A 24953-nucleotide genomic window follows, 5' to 3' on the forward strand; every position below is an offset into this window, starting at 1 on the left:
TGTAAACAAATGGGTGTGGTTATGTTTCAATAAAACTTTATTGACAAAAACAGGTGACAGATGGGACTTGACCCTCAGAGTGAAATTTGCCAACCCCTGTTCAGTTCTCTGAACATATTTCTGTCTCGTCTCTGTGACCTTTTCTTCCACAAGCTTATTTACAACCCTCTATCAAGGACGAGGTGGTAAGGGGCCCTGGGGAGACAGACACAGACCCTCCATTCTGAACCCCCATGTGCAGGGCCATCCTTCACTCATTTTAGCAGCTCTGCATCTGTTCAGCACAACCCAGTGAGGCAGCACTGTGTGGTTGGTGAAGGTTGAGGCTCTGAGCCAGTCTGCCTGGATTTGAAGACCAGTTATTCCCGTGGTCTGCTAAGGAGTGATAAATCCCACCTCACAGAGATTTCATAAAGCCACATGGAGGTACAAGGCCACTGGCTACGTTGGAATCAGATAGCCAGACTCACTATCACTTGTTAACTCTACAGACCATACCTCCTTTCTTACCCTTCAGAAATGCTTACATCTATATATTTATAATATATTTTTATAGGTGTATAAAGAAAGTGAAAAAAGGGTCTCCTGGGTGGCTCAGTCGGTTGAGCATCTGACTTCAGCTCAGGTCATGACCTCGCGGTCTGTGAGTTCAAGCCCCAAGTTGGGCTCTGTGCTGACCTGGAGCCTGCTTCGGATTCTGTGTCTCCTTCTCTCTCTGCCCCTCCCTTGCTCATGCTCTGTCTCTCTCTCTCTCTCTGTCAAAAATAAATAAAACATTTAAAAAAAATTTTTAAGTGAAAAAAATTTTAGCTATTATCCTTTCTTTTTCTTTTTCTTTTTCTTTTAGAAAGAGAAAGGAAAAATGCACAAGAGGAGAGAGAGGCAGAGCGACAGAGAGAGAGAATCTTAAGTGGGCTCCACACTCAGTGAGGAACCCAATGCGGTGCTTAATCCCACAACCCTGAGCTGAAATCAAGAGTCAGATGCTCAACCGACTGAGTCACTCGGGCACCCTGAAAATGAAAAAAGTTGTAAAAATTCCTCATATCATTTAAAATGAAAGTGAAAAATAATAGGTATGTGCATGTGTGTGTGTGTAGAGGGAAAGAACTAACAAATTACTGCAGAAAGAAGAGAAAGAGAGGCGGAAGGAAGGAAGGAAGGAAGGAAGGAAGGAAGGAAGGAAGGAAGGAAGGAGAAGGAAAGAAGGGAGGGAGGGAAATGTCTTGTTCCAAGGGCACCTGAGTGGCTCAGTCAGAGCTCGGAGCCGTCAGTTAAGCATCCGATATAGGCTCAGGTCATTATCTAGCGGTCCGTGGGTTCCAGCCCCAAGTCAGGCTCTGTGCTGGCAGCTCAGAGCCCAGAGCCTGCTTTGGATTCTGTGTCTCCTTCTCTCTCTAACCATCCCCCACTCGTGCTCTGTCTCTCTCTCAAAAATAAATAATAAAAAACATTAAAAAAAAAAAAGTCTTGCTCCATGCCTCACATAGTCCCATAAATCCCAAAGAAAGTTATAGTCAAAATTATAGATGCTTAAAGACAAATTCAATAGGTAAAAAGATTCTAAGTACAGTATATGAGAATTATTTTCACTTTACACTGAATAGAAGGAAATCAAAAAAAGGAAGTTTGCCACTTGGGATATAGAGCAGAACATAATTAAATTTAGTCTTAGTGGGACTTTGTTTCCATGTCACAAACTGGCCCTCATTTAATTCAATATGTATCAACACAGAGTAAGTCGCTTCACAGCACACTGTGTGCATAAGCAAAGGGAGACCACATCTTTTCTGGGCAAAATGATGTTTCCTGTTGTTTCTGTTTAATTAGCGCTGGAGAAAATGCGACAACACCTGTTCAATGACTTGAGGCCACTGCGATGGGAACAGTGGGGAGAGGAGGAGGGCCGGGACAGTGGCCAAAAGAGAGGCGAGTGTGAAGGGCAGGTCAGCAAAGAGTCCTGGGGAGTGGGTGCTGTCCTCCCCAGTAGCGCTGGGCTACTCCCATCAGGGACATGTGGGAGCCCAGGCAGGGTCTTTGGCGGCTCACAGGATGATGGCATCCATGGTCTTCTCCTTGGAGGGGAAGGGAGGCGCTGAATTCTCTCCCAGTAGCTTCTTCTCTGTCCCTTCCTCATCCTGAAAAAAACAGGGAGAAGTCAATAATTGTGGGAGAAAAGACAGGACCTTGTTAGCTTCATAGAACTTGAAATTGGGAAAGGAAAGAGGAGGTGAAGGAAAAGATACAGAGGAGGGTGAGCTAGCCAGAGATCTGGGACAGAAAGGGGCAAAGGAGGGCCTGGAGAGGCAGAGGGCAGAGGCCAACCCAGACACGGTGCTGGCACGTGCTCCTCGCACAGCAAAGGGCTCAGCCATGTTCCAGAAAGCAACTGAGCCGTGCTCCCTGATGACCCTCCATTTTCCCAGAGCTTCACCAAATAGACCCATTCTTTCCCCAGTGCATCCTCGAAAACTCACCAGGGGCCGAGAGCTCTGGCCACACAAGCTTCGAAGACCCACGCTCAGGGAAGCCAAAGATACAATGACCTGCAGGACACAGACAGCCAGGAGCAGAGCACGAATTCCTAGGAACAAGTTCTAGAGATGAAAGAAGAAAAAGAGATAGTCAGGAGTCTGCTCCTCTGATTCTGCTCTTACAACCATCTTATCAACCCAGCCAGGTGTCAGACTCTGTCCAACCAACTACTTCCCACAAAAACGGAGTGCATTTTCCAACTAGTGGACAGCGACAGCTCTACGCCATAGTGGTCTGCAATGTGACCTTACCACACCTTATGAAGAGGCAGGTCTGTTTCTCCACCCCTCGAATCTGGAACAGCCTATAATTGTTTTGAACAATAAAATACAGTGGAGGGTGACACTATGCCTGGCAGTTTCCATTTCCTGCCTCTTAAAATATGCACAGTGAGATACTTCCTGTTGGAACCTAGTTGCCATGCCGTGAGAAGCCCAAGCCCAAGCCGCATGCAGGAGCCATTGTAGGCTCTCTGGTTGATGGCCTCAGCTGGGCTCCCAGCCATGTGAGAGCCATCTTGGAGATCCAGCCCAAATGAGCTCTCAGACGACTTCACCCCCAACTGACATCCGACTACAACTGCATGAAAAAAAACCCAAGTGAAGACTGCCTGAGTCCAGCCAACCCACAGAATGTAAAAAATAATAACAAGTTACAGTTTTAAGCCACAACGTGTTGGGTGTTGTGTTATACAACAATAGATAACTGGGACAGGGGCACACCAGGAAAGCTAGAAAGGAATTCCATGATGTCCTCTCTTCAGTGTCTCCTCTTTGCCCCTCATTCCCTTTGATTCAGGGAATTCATATGCCATGAGGGTCTGAAATATGTCTCCAGCTAAGTTAAAACCTCCTGAACCACAGACCTAGGTCCACGCTCAAAAAGCCTACATCTTTGCCCTCTGGTGCCCTAGCTCCTTGCGAATAGAGCCTTGTGATAGATCTCTGGAAGACTGGACTCTTCTCACCATCAGTATTTGCATGTAGGTTTTACATCTATCCTCTGTCCAATGTGACTTGTGACTTCTTTGCCATGTCTCTTGGTACCGAGTGGTTGTGGCAGCAGGTTCTGGGTAATCACACACATAGTCGATGTCATAGAAGCCATCACTTTGCCAGGTTAAGCTATTCACACAAAGGACAACAGCAGCCATGGCTGTGGCGACACCAGCCAGCATGAGCAGACCTGATATGCAGCCCTAAGAGGGAGAAGTGCAGGGGCTCAGACCCTCCTTATTAAGGATAGAGCCATAAGGTCCTGGCTCCAAACTTGTCTCTTCTTCTTCACTTCCTGGCCCAGAAATCCCTCCCCATCCCCCCAGTAGCAAAGATCCCAAGGTATCAGGGACCAAAGGGAAGAAGACCGAAAACTAGGGCAGAAAAACAGACATAGGAGGGGGCAGAGGACACCCAAGACTCACTGAAAGTTTTCCCCGGTGCTTCTCATAGACAATGGCCCCAGCTCCTGCTACAATAGCCTGGAAAGACAAGACACAGGAAAAGGCCTCCAGTTTACCCTCCTGAAATGACCCCTCATTTATTCCCAGGACTGCAGATTTGAAGCAGGATCCGAAGGACTGACAAAGAAAGTAAGCATATGGACACTTGTGATGGGCTCCACTACAGCTACCCCATCCTTCCCAGCCTGGCCTTATGGAGGGAAGTAGAGAGTAAAAGGGTTTTGCTTGTCCCTTAAGGCACCTTCCTCATGGCAAAGGGCATTTGGATCTGGGTGTTTGGTTTCTTCCCCAAATCTCTGACCCAGATCCAAAGGAACTTTCTCCTCACCCATAACCACTTGCCTCCCACTGAGCTTACAGCCCCTTCCTTACTCACCACAGACCCTGCCCAGAAGGTGCAGCCTGAGGCACACAGCTCTATCCAGGGCCCTAAACACAGCAACACTCCAAGGGCACAGCTCGCAGCCCCCAGCAATATCTGGGTCACCTGAAAGACAAGGTGAAAAGCCAGGTCCCTTTCCACCAGTCCACAGGCCCCAGGAATGGCCACTCAGCTCCTACCTAGCTGTCTTTCCTCTCCTTTTCCTGTCTTGACCTCTCTGCAGCTCTGATTCTAGAAGGTTCTGGCCCCTTTACATCCATGAACCAGCAAGCATATCATGGCTCTTCACCATCCCTCTGATGTGAATTCTTATCATTACTTTTTCCTAAATATCACACTTTGTCATCCTACCTGATGATTCTCACTTTTTTCTCCTCATTGTCCCTTGGGAATCCCATCATCCCATCCAAGATGGGATGAAAGGACTCCCTTCAAGAGAAAAAAAGAGTTGTGTTGGCTGACAGCTTTCAGTGGTCAGCATTTTCAGGGTCCCCTCATCTTTCAAGCCATGGGCACACTCTTTGGGGATGGCCAAATGGCCACTGGTGAAGCAGGGCAGTGGTATGAGGGCCACTTTCATCCAACATGGCATCCGATAATGGGCAGTCCTTGCTCTGGAGCCCTGTACTGGGCTGGCAGAGACCTTATCGAGACTGCATCATGCTCTGGTGGCTCCCTTTGCCAATCTTGCTCCCTTCTTTTTCATTTCATAGCTGTCACACTGTGACATTGCACATTGAACTCTTGACTCAGCACCTGCTTCCTGGAGACCCAACAGTCTCTTGGACGTCAACACCTACACATCCCGGCAGTATTTCAGATCTGTCATGTCCAAGTTCCACACCTCACTTGCACCCCCAGTGTCTTATTCTCCTGACTTCCAGGACCTCACTTCCCTGGTCACCCACACTCCAAACCTCAGCATGTTCTTGGATTCCTTTCCTCCTTTGTACCGCAAGCCCACCCACTCCCAAGTAACAGAGACATCATTTACAGATAATGTTGACTCCTCTGTTTCTTTGTCTTTTCTACTGTGACCCAGGCACAGGAGGTGCAGACCCTCCACCCTTCTTATCTGGACAATTCCCAGCTGTGAGGCAGCCCAGAGCCCAGGTTCCTGCTCAGAAGCCACCCACAGCCATCCCACCACTGATGCTGATTCAGGACAACTTCTCACCTTGTCACTCAAGGCTCTCAGCAATAGGGCCCTAGGCTGCATTTCCAGTCTGATCTGCCAGAAACCTCATTCTCTTATCTCTGATGGGACTTGCCCGATGCATACTCTCTTCTCCCTCCTTGCTCCTGCCATTCTCCTGACGTGGGATTTTTTTTTTTTCTTCCATCTTTCACCTCTGTCTACATGCACTCTTCCTCCATTCAAGGTCTGGCTCAGATGCCAACTCCTGCAGGTCAATTCCCAAGGATCTCACCTGCTTTACCTTTAATTCTAGTTATGCGTGTAGTGATCTGATCCCCTCTGATGGATGTTGAGCACTTTTAGGTTACAGCCTAGGGATTCTCTCTGTAATTCTCCCTGAAGTGCTTATGATATTGCCTCACATCTGCAGGCCCTCAGTTCACATGGGTTCCATTCAACTGAGCTAACAGCCCCCAGGGATTCTTCCACCTATCCCCCACCTCCAGCTGGGACAGCCCGTGCTGTATGTACCAAAGAAGAGGCCCATCATTCTTTTCCATCTAAGTGTGTGGGGAACCTGCTAAAACTTTCTTTTCCCAAAAAAGATGGGATACAATTAGTAAGTTCTCATGAGGAGTCAACCCACTTTTTTTCCATCCTATGGAAGGAGAGTTACCATCCTCTGCAGTACCTGCCACTCTTACCCCCAGTGCCAGCTGCCCATAGCTCATCCTGGCCTTGAAAGGGCTAGTGTCCAGAGGATGAGAAAAAAGCTCCTTCAGGGAGGCCCCAGCTTTGAACAATTGTGCCAAAGCTGATTCCTGGTAGATGTGGATGTTGATGTGAGTGGGCTGGGACAGCGTAGAGGCCACATCGACTCCATTCACAGTCACCATATTTTGGGTCATCCTTCCTGCTGGGAAGAAGATGTACGGAAGTGAGGTCTGGGAACCAAGTAAGATAAAAAGGAATATGTCACCTGAGTGAAAGGAGAGAAAACAGTCCCTTGTCAACATCCAAAGGGTCTTTCCAGAGCAAGTATCAATGTCACCTGGCCTTAATCTGGGATGCAAATCCAAATCACCTCTAGAGTTCTTCACCACGTATATTCTTGGGTCTCTCCCCAGAATTGTCTGATATGGTTTGTCTGGGTCTTGGGTTGGACAAAGAAAGGAATCTGAATTATTTACTTAGTATACATATTTACACATGACACTTCCATATGGTGAAAAAATTCAAAAGATATAAAAGATATAAAACCCTCCCTCTCTTGCTCTCCCACCACCAAGTTGCCTTCTAGTCAGAAACTAATATTATCATTTTCTTCTATATCCTACAGTGACATTTTTTGCACACAAAAACATATAAAAATATTCTCTTCCCCCTTTGTCCACAAATGGCAGGATACTACATACACTGTCTGCACAATGATTTGTTCACAGAACTGTATTCAAAAATGATCCTTTCTCACTCATTTGTCCAGCTGCAAAGTATTCTGTTGTAGGAACGCATCATGAATTTTAAGCAGTCTTCTATTGGTAGACATTTATTTTCTCTTGCAAACAATAATTGTCTCTTACAAACCAGTGAATAATTGGTTACAAACAATTGGCAGGTAAATGGGATAAGCATTTGTCACTTGAATAGATACTGCCCTCTATGGAGCTACCCCATGAAATTCACACTTAGGAGCAAGATGGAAGAAGGTCCACTGCCCCTCTCCATGACCAGAGGAAGGTGTCAGCAAATCTTTAAGTCTTTTTCGAATGCATATCAGGAAAATTACATTTCATTTTAGATTTTAATTAGTTTTATGTAATATACTGCCCCCTTCCAGTGTATATCTCAGCGACATTGGACAAATTCATACATTTGTACAACCCCAACTACAATCAAGACAGAGAACATTTCTATGTTGCAAAAGGTTCTGCAATGTTCCCTGCCCAGTAAGCCTCCCAACCCCTGGCCTGAGGCAACCACTGATCTGCTTTCTGTGACTATTCCAGTATAATTTCAATCCACAATTCTCTTATTATGAATGATATTGGTCATTGTTTCCTATGTCTAAGAGCCATTTTTTTCTCTTCTTCTGTGAGCTCTCTGTTCATATCCTATGTCCTTCTCATTTTTACTGTTTTGTTTTGTGTAGGAGTTCTTTGCGTATTCAAAAAATTGCCATCTGTGATATGATTTCCAAATATTTCTTTACAATTTCACGTTTAAATGTCAATCCATCTGGGATTTATCTTGTAAGTTGGAATGTATGGGTACAAGTTGTTGTGGGTTTTTTTCCCCCAGATGGTTAACTTCTGAAGGATAAGGTCTGTTTGAAGAATATATTATCTTTGTCCTACTGATTAAAAATGTTCCCTTGAACAAAAACGAAATTCTCATTGGAATTCAGGGCTATTCTAGTCTTTATACTCCACCCATTGGTGTTTCTGATGAGTCGGGTACCATTGCCACAATTTTAATTATGAGTATAGGGTTTATGGAGTGCCTGGGTGGCTCAGTCAGTTGAGTGTCTGACTCTTGATTTCGGCTCAGGTCATGATCCCAGGGTCATGGGATGGAGCCCTGTGGGCTCCGTGCTGAGCATGGAGATTGCTTAAGATTCTTTCTCTCTCTCCCTCTGCCCCCTTCCCTGCTCCTCTCCCTTCTCTCTCCAAAAAAAATTAAAAAAATTTTTAATGAGTATGGAGTAAATTTATTTTAAAAAATTAAATGAGGAGCACCTGGGTGGCTCAGTCGGTTAAGTGTCCGACTTCAGCTCAGGTCATGATCTCACAGTTTGTGGGTGCGAGCCCCACATCGGGCTGTATGCTGAACGCTTGCTCAGAGCCTGGAGCCTGCTTCAGATTCTGTGTCTCCTTCTTTCTCTGCCCCTCCTCCACTCGTGCTCTTTCCCACTCTGTCTCTCAAAAAATAAATAAATGTAAAAAATTTTTAATTAAATGAATATGGAGTAAATCTTTAAAGAGTATGGAGTAAAAATGAGGATATTTAACTGAGTTATTTCATAACCCTTCGTGTTATTTTTTTCTTTCATGGCCATTTTTGCTAGGTTACTTCTCCATATGCACTTTGGAATCAACTTGCCCACCTCCAAAAGCAACCCTCCATAGTAATTCTAATGGGCATCCTACTTCAGCATCAATGATGGAAATCATAATCATATCAGTAACAATTCTAACAACAACAATGATGGCAATCCTAAAGTCTTCCTTTTGTATTCTATGTTCTTTTCAGAGCAGTGCCATACTTGCACCTACCTGTTCTTTTTGGAGGTAAAAGGACAGGTGTTTGACAGTTCTGCAGACACACAAGGAGGTTCAGACTTATTGATAGACATACATAAGGACGTCCGGCTGGATTCCAGCCAGATCTCCCCTGGGGTCCCAGGAGCCAGCATCACAGAACAGCCCTCTCTGAGCCTCCTGGGAACCACCACTTCCCCCAACACATTACAATCCCAGCTCAGCTGAGCCCCCTGCTCTACCTCTGGACCAGGCCAATCCCATGAGAACTCCCCTCCCACACCACCAGACCCCTGCTACATCAAGGCCCTCCACTTTCCAGCTTCACTCTGAAGGACTTCTCACCACCAAACCACCTGAGTCTCAGCTACTGCACTGGCAATGAAGGTAGGGTGAGGCCTGGTGAGGTGATAGAGAGCCAGGCTGCTGCAGCCAGTACATGTCCCTCCCTTCCCCAGGTCACATTCTGTCTAGGGCATCCCGCCACCCCCAAGCAGGTCCTATAGGAACTGGGAATGGGGGCAAGTAGCATCCTGTGAGATAGGATGGGGGCTTTGGGAACTGGCTTTGGAGACTCTGCAAGAGAAAAATGTCCTGTGGTGAGAGTCTCCAGGGAAGGGGCCACCTGGCCTGTGGGGGCCCTGCTCACCTGCTGTCCTCTGGGAGCCCCTGCCAGCGGGTAGGAAGGAGAAGAAGAGCAGAAGCCAGGGGTAGAGGGAGGAGGGCCTGACCTTCAGCACCGCAACTTCCCAGAAAAAGGCTGAGGCAAAGGGGCCCCTCTGGGGGGGGTCCAGTCTTGAGTAGATAACCAGGCTGGTGAGGGGTGGAAGAAAGAGACTGTGTGTATGGGAGTGCACACACATACACATACACACACACACACACTCACAGCACTGGCAGATCTGTGTTCAGAAAGCACCTGCCCAGGTGGCCATGGGGGAGAGGGAAGCTTCCCAGGGTTTCCCTGGGCTGATCACCTCTATGGACTCCCAGTCCACCCACCTTGCCCCCATGCTCTCCAAGCTGGAGCCCAAGGATGTACTGGCAGCTGGAAACCCCCCACACAGGGGCCCTTCTGCCTGGGCTGTCTTCCAGAGAGGCTGCGGCTAAAATTCAGCCTGCCCCTCCTCCACCCTGCCCCTCTGGTGTTCTATCAACCTCTTTCTCCATCCGCCTGGTGCCCAGCTCCAGCTCAGCCCTCCCTGTTGGCACACTCCCTGCCGTCCCCCATCCGGAAACCCAAAGAGAGAGCAGGTGAGGCAAGCCCACAGCCAGGCAACCCTTTCCCAGGACCCTTCCCCACCGGACTCCCATCCGCCCCCTCACAAGCCTCCAAAGCCTGGTCCAGAACTTGCTGAGGATGGTGGGAGGGAGGGACCAACTGCCTGTGGAGAATGGACTCCAGGAAGGTGGCAGGAGCAGAAGGCAGGTGTGTCCCTCTTTGATACCAAGTCAGTCTGGCCTTGACCTCCACCTCCACAGGCACACAACTTGGTCCTTCCTTATGTGTGATGTGTGTGGGAGTGGGGAGCGCAGCTTGAACAGGCCGTGCAGAGCTGAATGGCTGTTGGTAGAGAGGGAGGTGTTTAGGGGCTGAGGGGGATCCCCGGGCCCTCTGTGGAGCACCTGCGGCAACAGAAGTTCACCTGGAAGCCCGTCACTTGGGTTCTTCCCAGGAGCCCAAGGGCTCCGGGTGGGGACCGCGATGGCACATGCAGGTTGGGAAGAGTCTGGAGAGGTGAGGAATCCAGGGCACTGCTTGGTGCAGACCTCAAGGCCATGGGATGATGGGGGGACAGCAGGTTGAGGGTGAAGGGGGAGGCTCCAGTGGGCTCAGCATTTGCCACAGCACCAGGAGAGTTAAGCTGTCCTGACAGGACACCTCTCAAGAAAGGGCCAGGGATGTTGCTCTGTGATCAGGGACCTCCACCAATCCCAAAGGCCAGTGAAATCTTTGGAAACATTCTGCCAATGCTCTCCCTGACACTCCCTTCCTCCTCCCTCCCAGAAAGATGTCCACGGGCATGGGGACAGTAGACAGTGATGAGGTGGCCCCTGGAGCCCTGCAGCCCACCCACATTGATGTGCACATCCACCAGGAGTCAGCTCTGGCCAAACTCCTGATAAGTGGATGCTCCTTGCTTCGTTCCCCCATCTCCAGCGACCTCTCCCAGACCAGGAGCAGGAGCCGGATACTGGTGGCCTCCTGGGTGAGTAGGGGCCCAGAGGGGTGCCCATGCTCCCCACATCAGGAAAAGAAGAACTTTCTTTTGCTGTGCACACTCCTTACCAGCCTCTCTGAATCAGATGCTGAGCCAGTTTTATCTTATTAGAAATCAAGATCTCCTGTGCTCCATTTCTGACTTTTTTATGTACTTACTGGCTTCTCCATAAAAGCTGTAGGCAGAGTGGGCTTTGGGCTAAAAGGGTGCAGGAGAGACATGGCCATTTAAAGTCCCACCTGGTGGAGCCCTGAGCCATCCTCTCCCCTCCTCCAGACCCAGCGTGGGCTGGCTCTCCCTCCTCTCTTCTCCCTTCTCCATTTCTCTTCCATGGGGGGTTCCAACTGTTTATACCTGGAATCCTCAAAGCTGCCTGAGACTTGGGGTCAGAGGGTTGCTCCTGGGCCCAGGCATCTGGGAATCAGCTCTTAGTTCTTCTCTTTTCCTCCAGGTGGTACAGATCGTGCTGGGGGTGTTGAGTGGGGTGCTAGGGAGTTTCCTGTACATCTTCTACTCTTCCCCCTTGTGCAACTCAGGAGCTGCCATCTGGACAGGGGCTGTGGTGAGTGCGGCAAGGGGATGGTTGACAGGCCAAGAAGGGGCAGAGTCACCTCCTATCAGAGGTGATAAACCACCACCATCAGCACCAGCACCATCATCCATGGTACTATAAAATGTCAGCAATCAAAAAGTCCCTCAGTTATTCTAGGCTGAGAATGCAGATGAAAAAACAGCCAAGGAAAGTAGTGGTCTGTCCAAAGTCGACTGGCCAGCTATCCTGGTTTCCCACCCCGGCCTTCTCCCACCAGGTGGGCCACTTCACCCCAATTCAGCAAACATCAACCAAGGCTCTAGGACATAGCTGATTTCCAGACACTTGCATTGAGATGAGGAGGAAGAACATACTAGAGAGTGTATACTCTACAAGATAAAGTCAACTCTTCATCATTTCCTGGTGCCCTGTGCGGGACCTGTACACAGTGGGAATCCAATAGGGGTCACTGAATGACAGTGATGAATGTCAACAGATGGGTGTGTGCAACAAGGGCTTGGGGGCAGGTCATGGTAGCACTGAGGGGCCCTTTGGCATGCCCACACGCACAGAGTAATAGCAAAACACACGCATTTATTGAGAGAGGAGCCAAAAGTAATCATCCTCATCTACCCAAAGGCAAAACACTCAGATTAGTTCTAGAATTGCAGATAGGATTCGAATCCATCTGTCTACCATGATGTGCTAGATGTCCTGGTCTATCAGCCCGGGTTGTGGGGTTGCTGAGCACCTGCTGGGACAGGTGCCTGGACTAGAGACCACCCAGAGACTCATCCTGCACTGAGAGCTTCTCCAATATCCTAGGGCATCCACCATCTGGAACTTTCACAAAGCACCATTGCTTTAAAAGGAAGGTTTTGGAGAAAGGAGGGAGGGCTCTCCAATGTCCCTAAAACAGAGGATCCTGTCACCTCGAGAGTTTGATCCTGGCCCAACCATCACCATTAGCTTACTACAGATGACAAAGCTTAGCTCAAAACTTCAGGCCCACCTGCAGTGCGCCAAGGAAGGACCAGCCCATGGCTGGCTCTGTCTGATGGGGTTACTGGCAGCTGAAAGTCTTGTATCTGCTGTGTTAGCCCTGCTCTCATCCATCTCTCCCCAGGCTGTGCTGGCTGGAGCTGTTGCCTTCATTTATGAGAAACGGGGTGGCATCTACTGGGTGAGTTTGGGGAAGGGCAGGAGTAGGCACCAGGCCCAGAAGCTGGAGGCCACCCAACCAAGCCTTCTGCTCAAACACACATAGGCTACATGGGCCTACCCCTCTCTCCCCAACTGGGTTCCCAGAGACGCTGAGTCTCCAAGGTCTCTCTCTGCCTCCTCTGCTCACCAGGCCTTGCTGAGGACCCTGCTCGCCCTGGCAGCTTTCTCCACGGCCATTGCTGCTATCATCATTGGGGCTGATAATTTCTATAAGGGCTACTTTGATTTTGGAGACTTTATCTGTGATGTCTCCTCGAGCACCTGGTACAGGGGCACCCCGCCCCCCAGCACTCCGAGTCCAGAAGAAGTCAGAAGGCTGCACCTGTGTCTCTCCTATCTGAACATGCTGAAGGTAGGGGGGCAAGAGGGAGGGGTGCAGCTGGCAGTGGGCAGGAAAGACCAAGATGGAACACAAGAGTAAGGCTGTGTTACCTGTTCCACACCTAGCTTGACTAGTGTCACCACCAATGTGGCATTAAACAAACTAGAAATAGTTCCTGGGATTGTGGGTGTTACAGATTTGTGGAAAATACAAACACTGAAATAATAATAAATGAATTAACCTTGTGAGTGTGCAAAGTACTGCAAAGGCATTAAATGCATGTTCTCCCTTGATCCTCTCAAGCCGTGGGGCTGCTGGGGCACCAAATCGTAGCCCGAGCCCTTCACTGTCGGAACAAGGACACTGAGGTCTGATGAGAGGGGTTTCTGGCTGCTCTCTGCGTGCTGGACTCGTTTACCCCCCATGCACAGCTCCTTCCTCAGCCCCTCAAGAAGCTACAGACTTGAGGATGAAGGGGTAGAGAGAGACCCTAGGTTGGAAATGCATGACAGCACAGAGCACAGATGGCAGCACTTTGGTGGTGACAGATTTGGTCCTCTGTCCCCAGGTCCTGTTCATAAGTTTTCAGGCCATGCTCTTGGGGGTTTGGGCTCTGCTGCTTCTGGCATCTCTGGTCCCCGTGTGTCTGTACTGCTGGAAAAGGCTCCGATGTAAGGTGAGTCCCTAAAGCATGCTTCTGTGTTTGGGTGGAGAGACTGTCCAGAGGAGACAGAGATGGAGAGCCCATGGCTTGGGGAGGAGAAAAGGGCCCTTACAGCGAGTCCCAAGGGGCATCATGCCTGTCTTTCTACACCATTGGTGGCCCAGTTCAGAGAGCCTCACTCCTTGATCAAGTGGTCCCCACGATAAGGACCCCAGGAAGGCAGGGAAGTCCATATCCATGGTGGGATTCTAGGGATCTTTGCGTCAGGTACCATGAGGCTAGTGTTGGATCTGGTTGGCTCCAGAACTAAGCTGCCCTGGAGGAAAGGATTTGCACCTTCTCTCCCTGGGCTATCTTGCCCCTCTGCTTCCCTTAGGAAACAGACCAGAAGAAACTGCTTCATGTGAGTGAAATCTAGCCTTGCTTTTCCTGAGTGTTCAAGCCTGGACTCTTTCTGGACTGCATGTTCCTGCCTCTGGCTCCTGGGAGAAGGACAAGACTGGGGAAAAGAGATTCTGCAGCAGCTCCTGCCCCCACTGCCGTGCCCACTGCCATGCCCCACTGATCGTGACAGAAGCTCTTCTGGCTGACTCACCTTCACCATCCCGCTCTGCTTCCCGTCCCTCCTGAGCAGTGGTGCTAATAAATGTCCTGCTGTTGCTCCCAGCTTCTTGCACAATTCTTCCAGGGAATTTCTCTTGGCTGGGAGAGGTGGAGGAGAATGAGCTGATGCAAACCTAAGATGCTCCTCCCTGTCCCAACCTTCCATCTGGGTCTGGAGTCACTGGCCATGAAAGTAGCCTCTCTTTGAGGATGGTTCTGGAACTGTACATCCAAGTGCCTGTGTACAAAGGATGAGGCAAGCGGGGGGCTCTGAGCCCTGCTCCCTATGATTCAGATTTAACAGAGTGAATGCTGGGCAAACTGAGAATTAGTTTTATTTTTTGGGGGAGGGAGGGGTTGTTTTTTGGTTTTTTGGCTGTTTCGAAAAAGTGAGAAACAGAAGATGTAATCATTTTGGAAATTATTTTCTTTTAAAGACAGTTGAGGAAATAGAAACCCTGAATAGTTGCCCCATGAAAAAAATACCTAGAACTTCTGGAAACTATATGAATCATGTATTTTTAAATTCATGGCTAACTTGAATAGGCTACAATAGAAGTAGGAGCATGAATTCAGAGAACTGAGTCTTGATATTATGATCTGCCTGTCTGGGACTTCTATGAGCACCCACACATTCAGTGCTGCCTTGGAAGGATCCATAGAACTTGGCACAAGGTTGTACTCATGGCTGTATTTATTACAGCAAAAGGGTCCACAGCAGTATCAACCAGGGACAAAGTGTATCAGGTAGACTCGGGAGGAGTCTGGGTTCAGGCTTCCGATATCCTCCTACCAGTAAGGGAGGGACAGTAACACAGTTCAAAGGTGGGGGAAGGATAATCAAGTATCCCTTGGAAGGCACTTTGAGACTGGAAAATGAAGGAGGCACTCCATAGCATTTACACAGAGTTTTATTCAGGCTAACATACTCGCAAGGGGTCCACGACAGCTGCAAAGTTACTCTCCACAAAGTCCAGACCTCAGTCCACAGATTCTGTCATGAGATCAAAGGGTTCACATGCACCTCAGATGGTTTATATGCTCCTAATTGACAGATACCCTTTTATTAGGTCTTGAGGCACCACCCGGGCATCAGGAAAGGGAAAAACTATGTTATCTCTAACAGATGTATGGGGGGGCAAAACAAGCTTCCTCCATCCCGACATTGGCTGGCATTTCTGATCTAGCAAACATGAACAAGATGGGGGACCAAAGATGGAGTCACTATTATCAGCACTCCTACAAACACATATGCAGTGTTTCTGCTCAGAGAAGCCCACTGAAGTCTCAGAGCCCAGGGTTTTTACCGGAGGCTGTTCACGTAGACAGTCTCTCCACTTGCACAATGACCACAGTTCAAGGCTCTCAGAAGAAAAGCAGGTGTCCACCTCAAATCACATTGTACAGTCCAGGAAAGTTGATACAATGCAATTCAGTGCTTCCAGCACACAAAACAACCTTATCAGTATAACAACATTCCAAAAACCAAATTCGGAGAAGGCAGCCCAGAGCTAGTCCTTCGAACAGGGCCTTGCAAGGAGCAGCCTCTATGTTAATGTTTCCTGCTCACTGCTGTGGAGGCATCTATCAAACTCTGTAACCCAAAACTGCAATTCATAACCATGCTAAAGGCAGCCATCAAATCCTAGAGTCACTTAAATTGGGGAGTCAAAGTGAAGAATCCTGTATATAAATCTGCAATTTCAGGGAACAACTAGGGGGAAAATCCACCCTATCAAAGTATGTGACGAGCAAACTCTAGGTGAAAGAAGTGACTGGAGACCCATGAAAGCAAATCTACTCTAATATAGACTTGGGGCTTGAATTCCTACTGCTTGGGTGATCTGAGACCCTGAGAAAAGAATTCAAAGTCCTCAAGATGGTAGTGACCTTAGACACCTGTCAGAAACCAATTGCAAATTCTGTCAGGAGAAATTCACCTACATCCTTGGACCTCTAAGAATTCCTAAAAACACTGTTTCATGGAGACAGAAGAAAGAAAGAAAGAAAAGAAAGAAAGAAAGAAAGAAAGAAAGAAAGAAAGAAAGAAGAAAGGAAGAGAAAAGAAAAAAGAAACTGAAATTCAGCATAAATTTACAAACATCAAATCAGGAACACAAATCCTTCAGTCATTGCTATTTTCTTATCTAAAAATAGCATGCTTAATATGTTTAAAGAAATTTTAAAAAGGAATTAAAGTATTGGCAAAAATAAGAGCTTGGCAAAAATTATTAGATTTTTTAACCCCAAAGACAACCTCTAGAAATGAAAATTATAGTCATTAGAATAAAAACCCTAGTAAACAAATTAGACATAGCTGCAGAGAGAAATACTAAGCTAGAAGATAGGTCTAAAAGATTTATCTGAAATGCAGCTCAGACAGAAAAAAAGAAATGGAAAATAGAGAACTACTTAAGAGATATTTAGATTTCATGTATAGACAGAATTCCAAAAGGAAGAAATAGAAAGAAAGAGAAAAGTAAATAGAAAATCAGACATAAAGGCTGAGGAATTTTCTGAATTAAGAAAACACAAGAGGGACACCTAGCTGGCTCAGTCACTAAAGCATCCAACTTCCGCTCAGGTCATGATCTCACAGTTTGTGAGTTCAAGCCCCGTGTCAGGCTCTGTGCTGACAGCTCGGAGCCTGGAGCCTGCTTCGGATTCTGTGTCTCCCTGTCTCTCTGCCCCTCCCCCCACTTGCGCTCTGTTTCTCTCTCAAAAATAAAAACATTAGGGGCGCCTGGGTGGCGCAGTCGGTTAAGCGTCCGACTTCAGCCAGGTAAGGATCTCGCGGTCCGTGAGTTCGAGCCCCGCGTCAGGCTCTGGGCTGATGGCTCAGAGCCTGGAGCCTGTTTCCGATTCTGTCTCCCTCTCTCTCTGCCCCTCCCCTGTTCGTGCTCTGTCTCTCTCTGTCCCAAAAATAAATAAATGTTGAAAAAAAAATTTAAAAAAAATAAAATAAAAACATTAAAAACATTTTTTTAATTTTTTTTAATGTTTATTTATTTTTGAGAGACAGAGAGACAGAGTGTGAGCGGGGGAGGGGCAGAGAGAGAGGCAGACACAGAATCGGAAACAGGCTCCAGGCTCTGAGCCATCAGCCCAGAGCCTGACGCGGGGCTCGAACTCACGGACCGCGAGATCGTGACCTGGCTAAAGTCGGACGCTTAACCGACTGCGCCACCCAGGCGCCCCTTAAAAACATTTTTAAACAATTACACATTTTATATATAATACAAATATTTTGTTATATAAGAATTAAATTGCTCTGGCTCTGTTAAAATCAGACTTTAAGGCAGAGAGCATTCCTACAGAAGAAAAGGCCACTAGTGGTCAATTCAGCAGAACTTGTTCCTTCTCCCATTTTATTCATTCTCTCCCAGAAGCAGGAACCTGTACTTCCAGCTGGAAGAGCTGTCTTATAATGAGGAGGGTACCATCCACAGGATGGAGATGGTGCAAAGGAAGACCCAAGGAGCCTGTGCCTTCCACAGCATGATTGCATGTGCCAAACCAGCCTTGGATTGCTTACCTTTTAATATCTGTCTATGAAAAAAATTATTTCCTTACTGATTAAAAAAAAGAGAAAATAACTTCTTAAAGAAACCATTTACAATAACAAGGAAACTGTAAGTTACCTAAGATCAAATCTATATATTCAAGACATTAATAAAATTAATGGAAACTGTTTATGAATACCTAAATAAATAGAAATGCATACACCATGTCAACAGAAGGGAGGACTCCGTTCTGTAAAGATGGCTTCTTGCTCCAAATTGACTCATTAATTCAATGAAATTCCAATCAAAAACTCAACAGCCTTTCTTAGTTCTTGCTTAGCCAATTCTCAAATTGATACAGATCAAAAGACCAAGAACAGGGACGTATGGTGGCTCAGTTGGTTAAGTGTCTGACTGTTGGTTTCAGCTAGGTCATGATCTCACAGTTCATGAGATAGAGCCCTGAGTTGGGTGCTGCGCTGAGCATAGAGCCTGCTTGGGATTCTGTCTTTCCCTCTCTCTCTATCCCTCCCCTGCTCGTGCACGTGTGGAAGTGCACGTGCTCTGTCTCAAAATAAATAAATAAGCTTAAAAAAAAAAGACCAAGATCAGCAGACAATCTCACTGTCCCATGAAACTCAAATAAGGAGTTGGACCAGGGGCACCTGGGTGGCTCAGTTGGTTAAGCATCTGATTTTGCTCAGGTCATGATCTCATGGTTTGTGAGTTGGAGCTCCACATCGAGCTCTGTGCTGACAGCTCAGAGCCTGGAGCCTGCTTTGAATTCTGTGTGTGTGTGTGTGTGTGTGTGTGTGTGTGTGTGTGTGTCTCTCTGCCCCTCCCTCTCCCTCTCTCTCAAAACTAAATAAGCATTTTTAAAAAAAGGGGGGGTGGGGAATTGGACCAGGTAGGCATTCAGACCAGACAGCTCCCTGGCTGGCAGAGTCAAACCAGAGACAACAGGGAGAATAATGCAGGAATGGACAAGTTTTGGGTCAGAAGTAAGAAGACCTGAGTACAAATCCCAGCACTGCCACTTACTAGCTCCTCAACATTGAGTCAGTTACAATTACCTCCTGAGCAATATAGTCTTTTCACTTTTAAAATGAGGACAATTGCAGGGCACCTGGGTGGCTCAGTTAGTTAAGCGTCCAACTTCAGCTCAGGTCATGATCTCACGGTTTGTGAGTTTGAACCCCACGTCAGGCTTTGTGCTGACAGCTTGCTCAGAGCCTGGAGCCTGCTCCAGATTCTGTCTTCCATTCTCTCTGCCTCTCCTCTGCTTGCACTCTGTCTCTGTCTCTCTCAAAACTAAATAAACATTAATTTTTTTTTAATGGGGACAATTGGGGGCACGTGGGTGGCTCCGTCGGTTAAGGGTCTGACTTTGGCTCAGGTCTCATAGTTTTGTGAGTTTGAGCCCCGCATCTAGCTCACTGCTGTCAGTGCAGAGCCTGCTTCATATCTTCTGTCCTGCCCCTCTCTCTGCCCCTTCCCCGCTTGCGGTCTCTCTGTCTCTCTCAAAAATATCTAAATCTTTAAAAATTAAAAAATAAAGTAAAACAGAGGCAATTGTACCTAAAATCCATGGTTAATGTAAGGATTGAGTGATAAATATAAATATAACACTGTCTAAAAAATTGGACACCCCACAGTACAAATTTGTCAAAGCAATGTGGATTACTGGAGACAAAATTGGGGAGAACAGAAAGTACTCACCAATCCCCAAATCCTCTCTCCTCCTTCCCTCAAAGGAGGTAAAATAACATCCCCAAATGGAAATACTATCCCCTCCTTTGAACTTCTAGATTTGCATTAGGGAGACCAGAGCTAAGCCATCAGTGGACCTGAACTGTGCAGGCACAGTAGAAGGTGTGGTCTGCTGTGCCTAGAAATAGCAATGGGGTGCCCTTCCTCAGAGATTAGTATTGTTCTCCAGTTTTCATTTTTCCTTTATTCCTTATAATAGGCCATCTGGGTGTTAACTGGGCACATAACTTCTCAGAATGCAGACTAGATTTCTCAATCTCTTTTCCAGCAAAGTATGATCAAGTCACTCAATTCTAGGCAATGAGATTTAGGAGAAAGTAGTACGTGCAGTTCCCTGCAGCACCCATTGAGGGGTTGTGTCCTCTTCCCACTGTGCCCTCTTTCATGATGTTTGGAATGCAGGTGTGATAGCTGGGTCCAGAGCAAGCCTTCTTAGACCAGAAGGTGATTTGGGACTAGAGTCCATTCATTGGAGAACAACAGGACAGAAAAAGTGTAACCCATAGTACAACATACTCAATCCTGGGCTGCTCGCCTAAGTGTTCATGTGAGAAAGAAACTTGGGTTATTTTACATATTCTGTCACTTACAGCCAGATGTTACTCTAATTAATACAATTCCCCTCAAAAGAGTGAGAGCTAAGCCTGTCTAGTCAGCATATTGTGGATAAAATCCTTCATCTAAAGAATGAGTATGTTGGGCACCTGGGTGGCTCAGTAGTTCAACATCCAACCTTTGATTTGGGCTCAAGTCATAATCTGACCACGGTTCATGAATTCGAGCCCTGTGTCAGACAGGCTCTGTTCGAACAAAGCCGAGCCTGCTTCTGATTCTCTGTCTCACTCTCTCTGTCCCTCCCCCCACCTTTCAAAATAAATAAATAAACATAAAAAAAAAAAAAGACTGAGTATCTCCCAGAGCAGAAGCTGGAAAGCACAACTTGATTATAGATAATTGAAAGCTCATTATATATCTTTTTTTTTTAAGTTTATTTATTTTGAGAGAGAGAGACAGACAGAGCACAAGTGGGGAAAGAACAGAGAGAGACAGGGAGAGAGAGAATTCCAAGCAGGCTCCATGCTGTCACCACAGAGCTCATGAACTGTGAGATCACGACCTGAGCTGAGATCAAGGGTCTGACAATTAACCGACTGAGGCACCCAGGTGCCCCTGGTTATATATATTTAAAGAAGCATTGTTTGGGCCTACGTGGATAACATGAGTCATAGAAGAAAAGTGGGGTATGATCAACCAGCATCAGACCAAAGACTGAAATGGTCAGGTTCTTATTTTACTTGAATTGTCTGCATCCTGTGCATGTCCCCTTAGTATCCTACCACCTGGGTATGCCGAGGATGGTCCTATCACCCCCTAAAGAAGGGCTCTGCTTTGCTCTGTCCAAGCCCAGTGAGTGGGAGGTGAGCTATGGTGACCCACTGACCATATTCCTTCTGGCCCATAATACAGCCCTGGCAGCAGCCTCAGATCTGGTGACTTCTACATTTCCCTAGACTTGCTCCTAACTCTGTACCGACTTCTGTCAGAAAGGGTTCCCATGACTTGCTGAAGGGCAATCCAGTCTCTGATCTTCACGCAGGGATGGCCGTCTTGACCATTCCTGACACACCCAGCTTCGTACTTGCCCCTCAGTACTTCAAAATAAAAGAATGTGTTATTTATAATTACATATCTCAAAACTAAAAAGGAAAGCAGGGAGATGGATAAGAGGAAAACCAGGGTAGGGGAATCAGATATGGGGAGGGGGAAAGTATGTCTACGGAGAATTGCATAGAGGTCTGCAGTAGTGGTCATAGTTTCTTCTTAACCTAGGTGGTAGACGCATTATGATTATGATTGTGATTACAAAAATTGCACATAAACATTTTCTTCCCCCTTCGTTTGAATGATATAATCACAATAAAAAGTACATATCAGGACTTCCTTTGCTTGAGTTAATTTCAAAACAATATGCAATAATGACTAGTGCAAAAGTCATTCATCAAATCTATTGATGTAAAACCTATCAGCAAAAATTGAATGGACCTTTGTTCTTCAGGATGCCCAACTCGGAAAAGTACCAAAACCTGTAGGAACAATGAGAGACAGCTGCCTGCTCAAGGGTGATGAGTCCTTAGGAATGATGGGGGTGACAGGCCAACTGTGGTCCTAAAAAAAACCACTCTTTTTGTCAGGGTCCATGCAAAAAATGGACAGCACACTCGAAGTGGATCATTTGAGAAGTGTTTGATAAAGGGGCTATGTACAAGGGTGCCAGCAAACTGTAGGGAACTGTATGTGATCATGCCCTACTGGGGTCCTTAACCTAGGGGGATCAGGGAGGGTATCATTACTTCTCGGCCCAAAAGATGAGGAAAGGAAGCAATTGCTGTGTTTCAGCCAGACACCGAGAAAGTTGACAGGGATGGTGCTTGATTTGAGCTGTCCCCTTCCAAGAGAGACACAGCCAGCCTGAGATGAACTTTCAGGGAGGAATCCTGGCAAGTAAATACCCAAAGTACCCCCCTCCCATCTCTTGCTAGTGTTTCCTATTGGCCAAACCCAGTGGGAAGTCATAGAACACGAGAGCTTACTGATGTGATCAATACGAGACTCTCCTTTGGGGCACACAGAAGGCTAGAGAAAGGTGGAAAGACTATCTGGAGAGGTAAATGAAAGCTATCCAGAAGAATGACTTTTGCTTGTGTGAATAAATATGGTTGAAAACTTCTCAAATTTGGTGAAAGCCATAAACCTCAAGATTCGGGGAGCTCAGTGAACCCTACACAGAACAAACTCCAAGAAGCAAGCACAGACATATCAGGATCAAACTGCTAAAAACTAAAGACAAAGGAAAAATCTTGAAAACAACCCAACAAAAGTGACCCATTACCTACAAAGAAGAGTCATCCAAATTTCTGTGGTTTCTCATCAGAAACCATGATGGCCAGAGGAAGTGGCACAATATTTTTTGTAATTGTTGAGTACAGGCACAATGTGGAACAGAAACTGTGACTAAACAAGGTGTAGTGCAAGGGAGTTTTGGGGGTGATGGTGCTATTCTTTATCCTGATCATGGTGTTGATTACATGAATCTATGCATGCATTAAAACTCACAGAACTGTTCACAGGGGAAAAAAAGTCAGTTTTACTATAATAATAATGAGATAAATTTGAGGTAATTTGCCTATCTCTATCTCAAAGTCTCAGAGTCATTTCCAGATGTGTATCTTCATTTTCCCCATCAAAACCGATACCTCAAGGGGCGTCTGGGTGGCTTAGTGGGTTGAGCATCTGACTCTTGATCTTGGATCATGTCCGATCTCATAGTTTGTGAGTTTGACCCTGCACTGGGCTCTGTACTGACAGTGCAGAGCCTGCTTAGGAGTTTCTCTCTCTCCCTCTCTTCCCCTCCCCTGCTTGTGCTCTCTCTCTCTCTCTCTCTCTCAAAATTAAAATAAAATAATAAAATAAAATAAAATAAAATAAAATAAAATAAAAACCAAATACCTCAAAACTGATCTTAGCTGTATTTTCAAATAAACAAATTGCTTTTGGGTTTTGTTTTGTTTTAAACAAAAAGCAGGGATGACGTGACTTCTGATTTCCTGCAGAAGAGAAATCCAAAGATCCCGGGACTCTGTGAGGCTGTTGGGGCAGAAGAGGGGGGAGTGGGGGGAGGGCTGAGGAAGAGCCGTGGAGGTGACTTGTAAATGGGCCAGGTTTTTCTCAGAGACTCAGATCTGCCAGAGGCAATAAACAAAGGAGGTTGCCAGATTCTGACAGTAAAAGACTTCTGTGCAGAAGGGCAAACTGAGTTGACATTCGTTTATCTGAATAAAGAATGGAAAGAATTTACATCCAGCCAAGCCATAAAAGGACTGATTCAGAAACACTATGGAAGAGAAATTCATACCATCTTTAGCTTGAGGAAGAAAGCAATTCACCAGGGCCTTTATTTCAACTTTGCAGTTGGTTCTTATGACGGTATGCTTTTCAAACTTAATGACTGAGTTCAAAAACAAAACTAAAACAAGATTCAATTTAAATTCAAATCCCCGAAACAGAAATCCCCCTTACAAGCCACACAGATGTGATTAACCTCGCCACCTAGTGGCTACTAAAAGTTTTGTTCAGATGAAACTAGAAGAGTAAAAAATAACTCTTTTTTCACACAATTCTTTGAAAACTATGAATGCACTTTTGAAGAAATATCTACTATTATCTCCATGTGGCAGGCACTGTGGATAGTCGAAGTGAAACTAAACAGGTTGGACAGTTCCCTGCCTTGCCCAACCCTGGTGACACTGAGGAATAAGATCCAATAAATCATGACATTTTCCCCCTCCTCTATCAGGCATGTCCTTAGGCCACCTGCTCCTCGTGAGCCAATTGGTCAGAATCATGTTATTACATTCCCAATACTCCAGATATAGAGGGGGAAGGGTGCTTCCTACTGCTCTACTGTCTCCAGCCAGTTTTTTCCCTGTGCCACCTCATCTGCTCCAGGGACACAATTCAGGAACCAGATATCCCAGTTCTGAGTTGGACTCACCCTGTCACAGCCCACCCCGCTTGAGCATCCACGGAGATGTTAGCTCAGTCCTGCCCCAAGTGGCACACAGGTCGGCTCATTGAGAAGACCTTCCACACTCATAAGAATGGTGGGGGAGCAGCCTTCTGGAAAGCTCTTCTTGGAAAATTGGGATCCATGGTAGAAGAACCCCAGGAGTGGTCTCTCTCCTCCACCCAACCCAGCCAAGTCTTAGGTGTCAAAGGAATCTGTCTACCCCACAGTGGAAGCATTGTGACCCAGGCCCCAGAACAGAACGTCCTAGGAACACAGCTCCAAGCCCCCACAGTCTGGTCACCTTCAGCACAAAAGACAAGAAGGGTTTCTGAAACAGGACATAAAAAGTATTAGCCATGTAGAGGAAAAACTGAAAATCCAACTACATTAAAATTAGAAACTTCTGACCCTCAAAAAATAAATGAAGAAAACAAAAAGATTAGCCATATAGTGTGATAAAATATTTATCAATACATATAATTAACAAAGGTCCAGTATCCAGAATGTGTTCAGTTGAACCATATGAAACCACCTGTTTTGTAAGTCAAAAATGGTCAAATACTAGAGATTTCGTATGGTTTAACCCAACATAAAGAATTCTTCCCTCTCTCTCTTTCTGTCCTCCTCTCGCTCTAAATACATAAATTCAAAAAGTGGGGGGTGGGAATCTGGGTGGCTCGGTCGGTTAAATGTCCAACTCTTGATATTGGCTCAGGTCATGATCTCACTGTTTGTGAGTTCGAGCCCCGCATCGGGCTCTGCCCTGACAGATTCT

General features: G+C 46.5%; 2 protein-coding genes across 10 annotated transcripts; one reads left to right on the top strand and one right to left on the bottom strand.

The window, feature by feature from the left end:
- Nucleotides 1–1791: 1791 nt before the first annotated feature.
- Nucleotides 1792–24371, bottom strand: TMEM176B (transmembrane protein 176B). 6 transcript variants are annotated; one of them, XM_040464491.1, is made up of 9 exons: nucleotides 24164–24371; nucleotides 14331–14437; nucleotides 9421–9584; nucleotides 6219–6427; nucleotides 4371–4481; nucleotides 3956–4012; nucleotides 3503–3733; nucleotides 2478–2597; nucleotides 1792–2138 (listed from the first exon to the last, which is right to left on the bottom strand). In XM_040464491.1, exons 4-9 carry the CDS (start codon nucleotides 6420–6422, stop codon nucleotides 2046–2048), a joined length of 816 nt encoding a protein of 271 aa, XP_040320425.1. In that variant the 5' UTR covers nucleotides 6423–6427; nucleotides 9421–9584; nucleotides 14331–14437; nucleotides 24164–24371; the 3' UTR covers nucleotides 1792–2045. The 6 variants fall into 6 exon arrangements, with proteins under 6 accessions (XP_040320425.1, XP_040320424.1, XP_040320427.1 ...); XM_040464490.1 differs by having other exon boundaries at nucleotides 6219–6430; XM_040464493.1 differs by having other exon boundaries at nucleotides 6219–6430; nucleotides 14331–14576.
- TMEM176A (transmembrane protein 176A) lies at nucleotides 9900–18072 on the top strand. Of its 4 annotated transcripts, none has more exons than XM_040464498.1 (7): nucleotides 9900–10025; nucleotides 10780–10981; nucleotides 11445–11555; nucleotides 12652–12708; nucleotides 12880–13101; nucleotides 13640–13747; nucleotides 17725–18072. In XM_040464498.1, exons 2-7 carry the CDS (start codon nucleotides 10784–10786, stop codon nucleotides 17764–17766), a joined length of 738 nt encoding a protein of 245 aa, XP_040320432.1. In that variant the 5' UTR covers nucleotides 9900–10025; nucleotides 10780–10783; the 3' UTR covers nucleotides 17767–18072. The 4 variants fall into 4 exon arrangements, with proteins under 4 accessions (XP_040320432.1, XP_040320430.1, XP_040320433.1 ...); XM_040464496.1 differs by lacking the exon at nucleotides 17725–18072 and adding an exon at nucleotides 14112–14401; XM_040464499.1 differs by lacking the exon at nucleotides 17725–18072 and adding an exon at nucleotides 14112–14401 and having other exon boundaries at nucleotides 10784–10981.
- Nucleotides 24372–24953: the final 582 nt, after the last annotated feature.

The sequence above is a fragment of the Herpailurus yagouaroundi genome, unplaced genomic scaffold (assembly GCF_014898765.1).
Source record: "Herpailurus yagouaroundi ecotype Mexico unplaced genomic scaffold, PumYag 483, whole genome shotgun sequence".
Lineage (NCBI taxonomy): Eukaryota > Metazoa > Chordata > Mammalia > Carnivora > Felidae > Herpailurus > Herpailurus yagouaroundi.

What these genes read in the sequence shown, in the direction of transcription:
- TMEM176B (XM_040464492.1), bottom strand. Translation starts at nt 6,422, where the DNA reads ATGACCCAAAATATGGTGACTGTGAATGGAGTCGATGTGGCCTCTACG. An exon ending in ATGGGCAGCTGGCACTGGGG is followed by an intron (nt 4,482 to 6,218) that starts GTAAGAGTGGCA and finishes CTTGTCTTTCAG; the next exon opens with GTGACCCAGATATTGCTGGG. An exon ending in GCCAGAGCTCTCGGCCCCTG is followed by an intron (nt 2,139 to 2,477) that starts GTGAGTTTTCGA and finishes TGTTTTTTTCAG; the next exon opens with GATGAGGAAGGGACAGAGAA.
- TMEM176A (XM_040464498.1), top strand. Translation starts at nt 10,784, where the DNA reads ATGTCCACGGGCATGGGGACAGTAGACAGTGATGAGGTGGCCCCTGGA. An exon ending in GGATACTGGTGGCCTCCTGG is followed by an intron (nt 10,982 to 11,444) that starts GTGAGTAGGGGC and finishes CTTTTCCTCCAG; the next exon opens with GTGGTACAGATCGTGCTGGG. An exon ending in CCTATCTGAACATGCTGAAG is followed by an intron (nt 13,102 to 13,639) that starts GTAGGGGGGCAA and finishes CTCTGTCCCCAG; the next exon opens with GTCCTGTTCATAAGTTTTCA.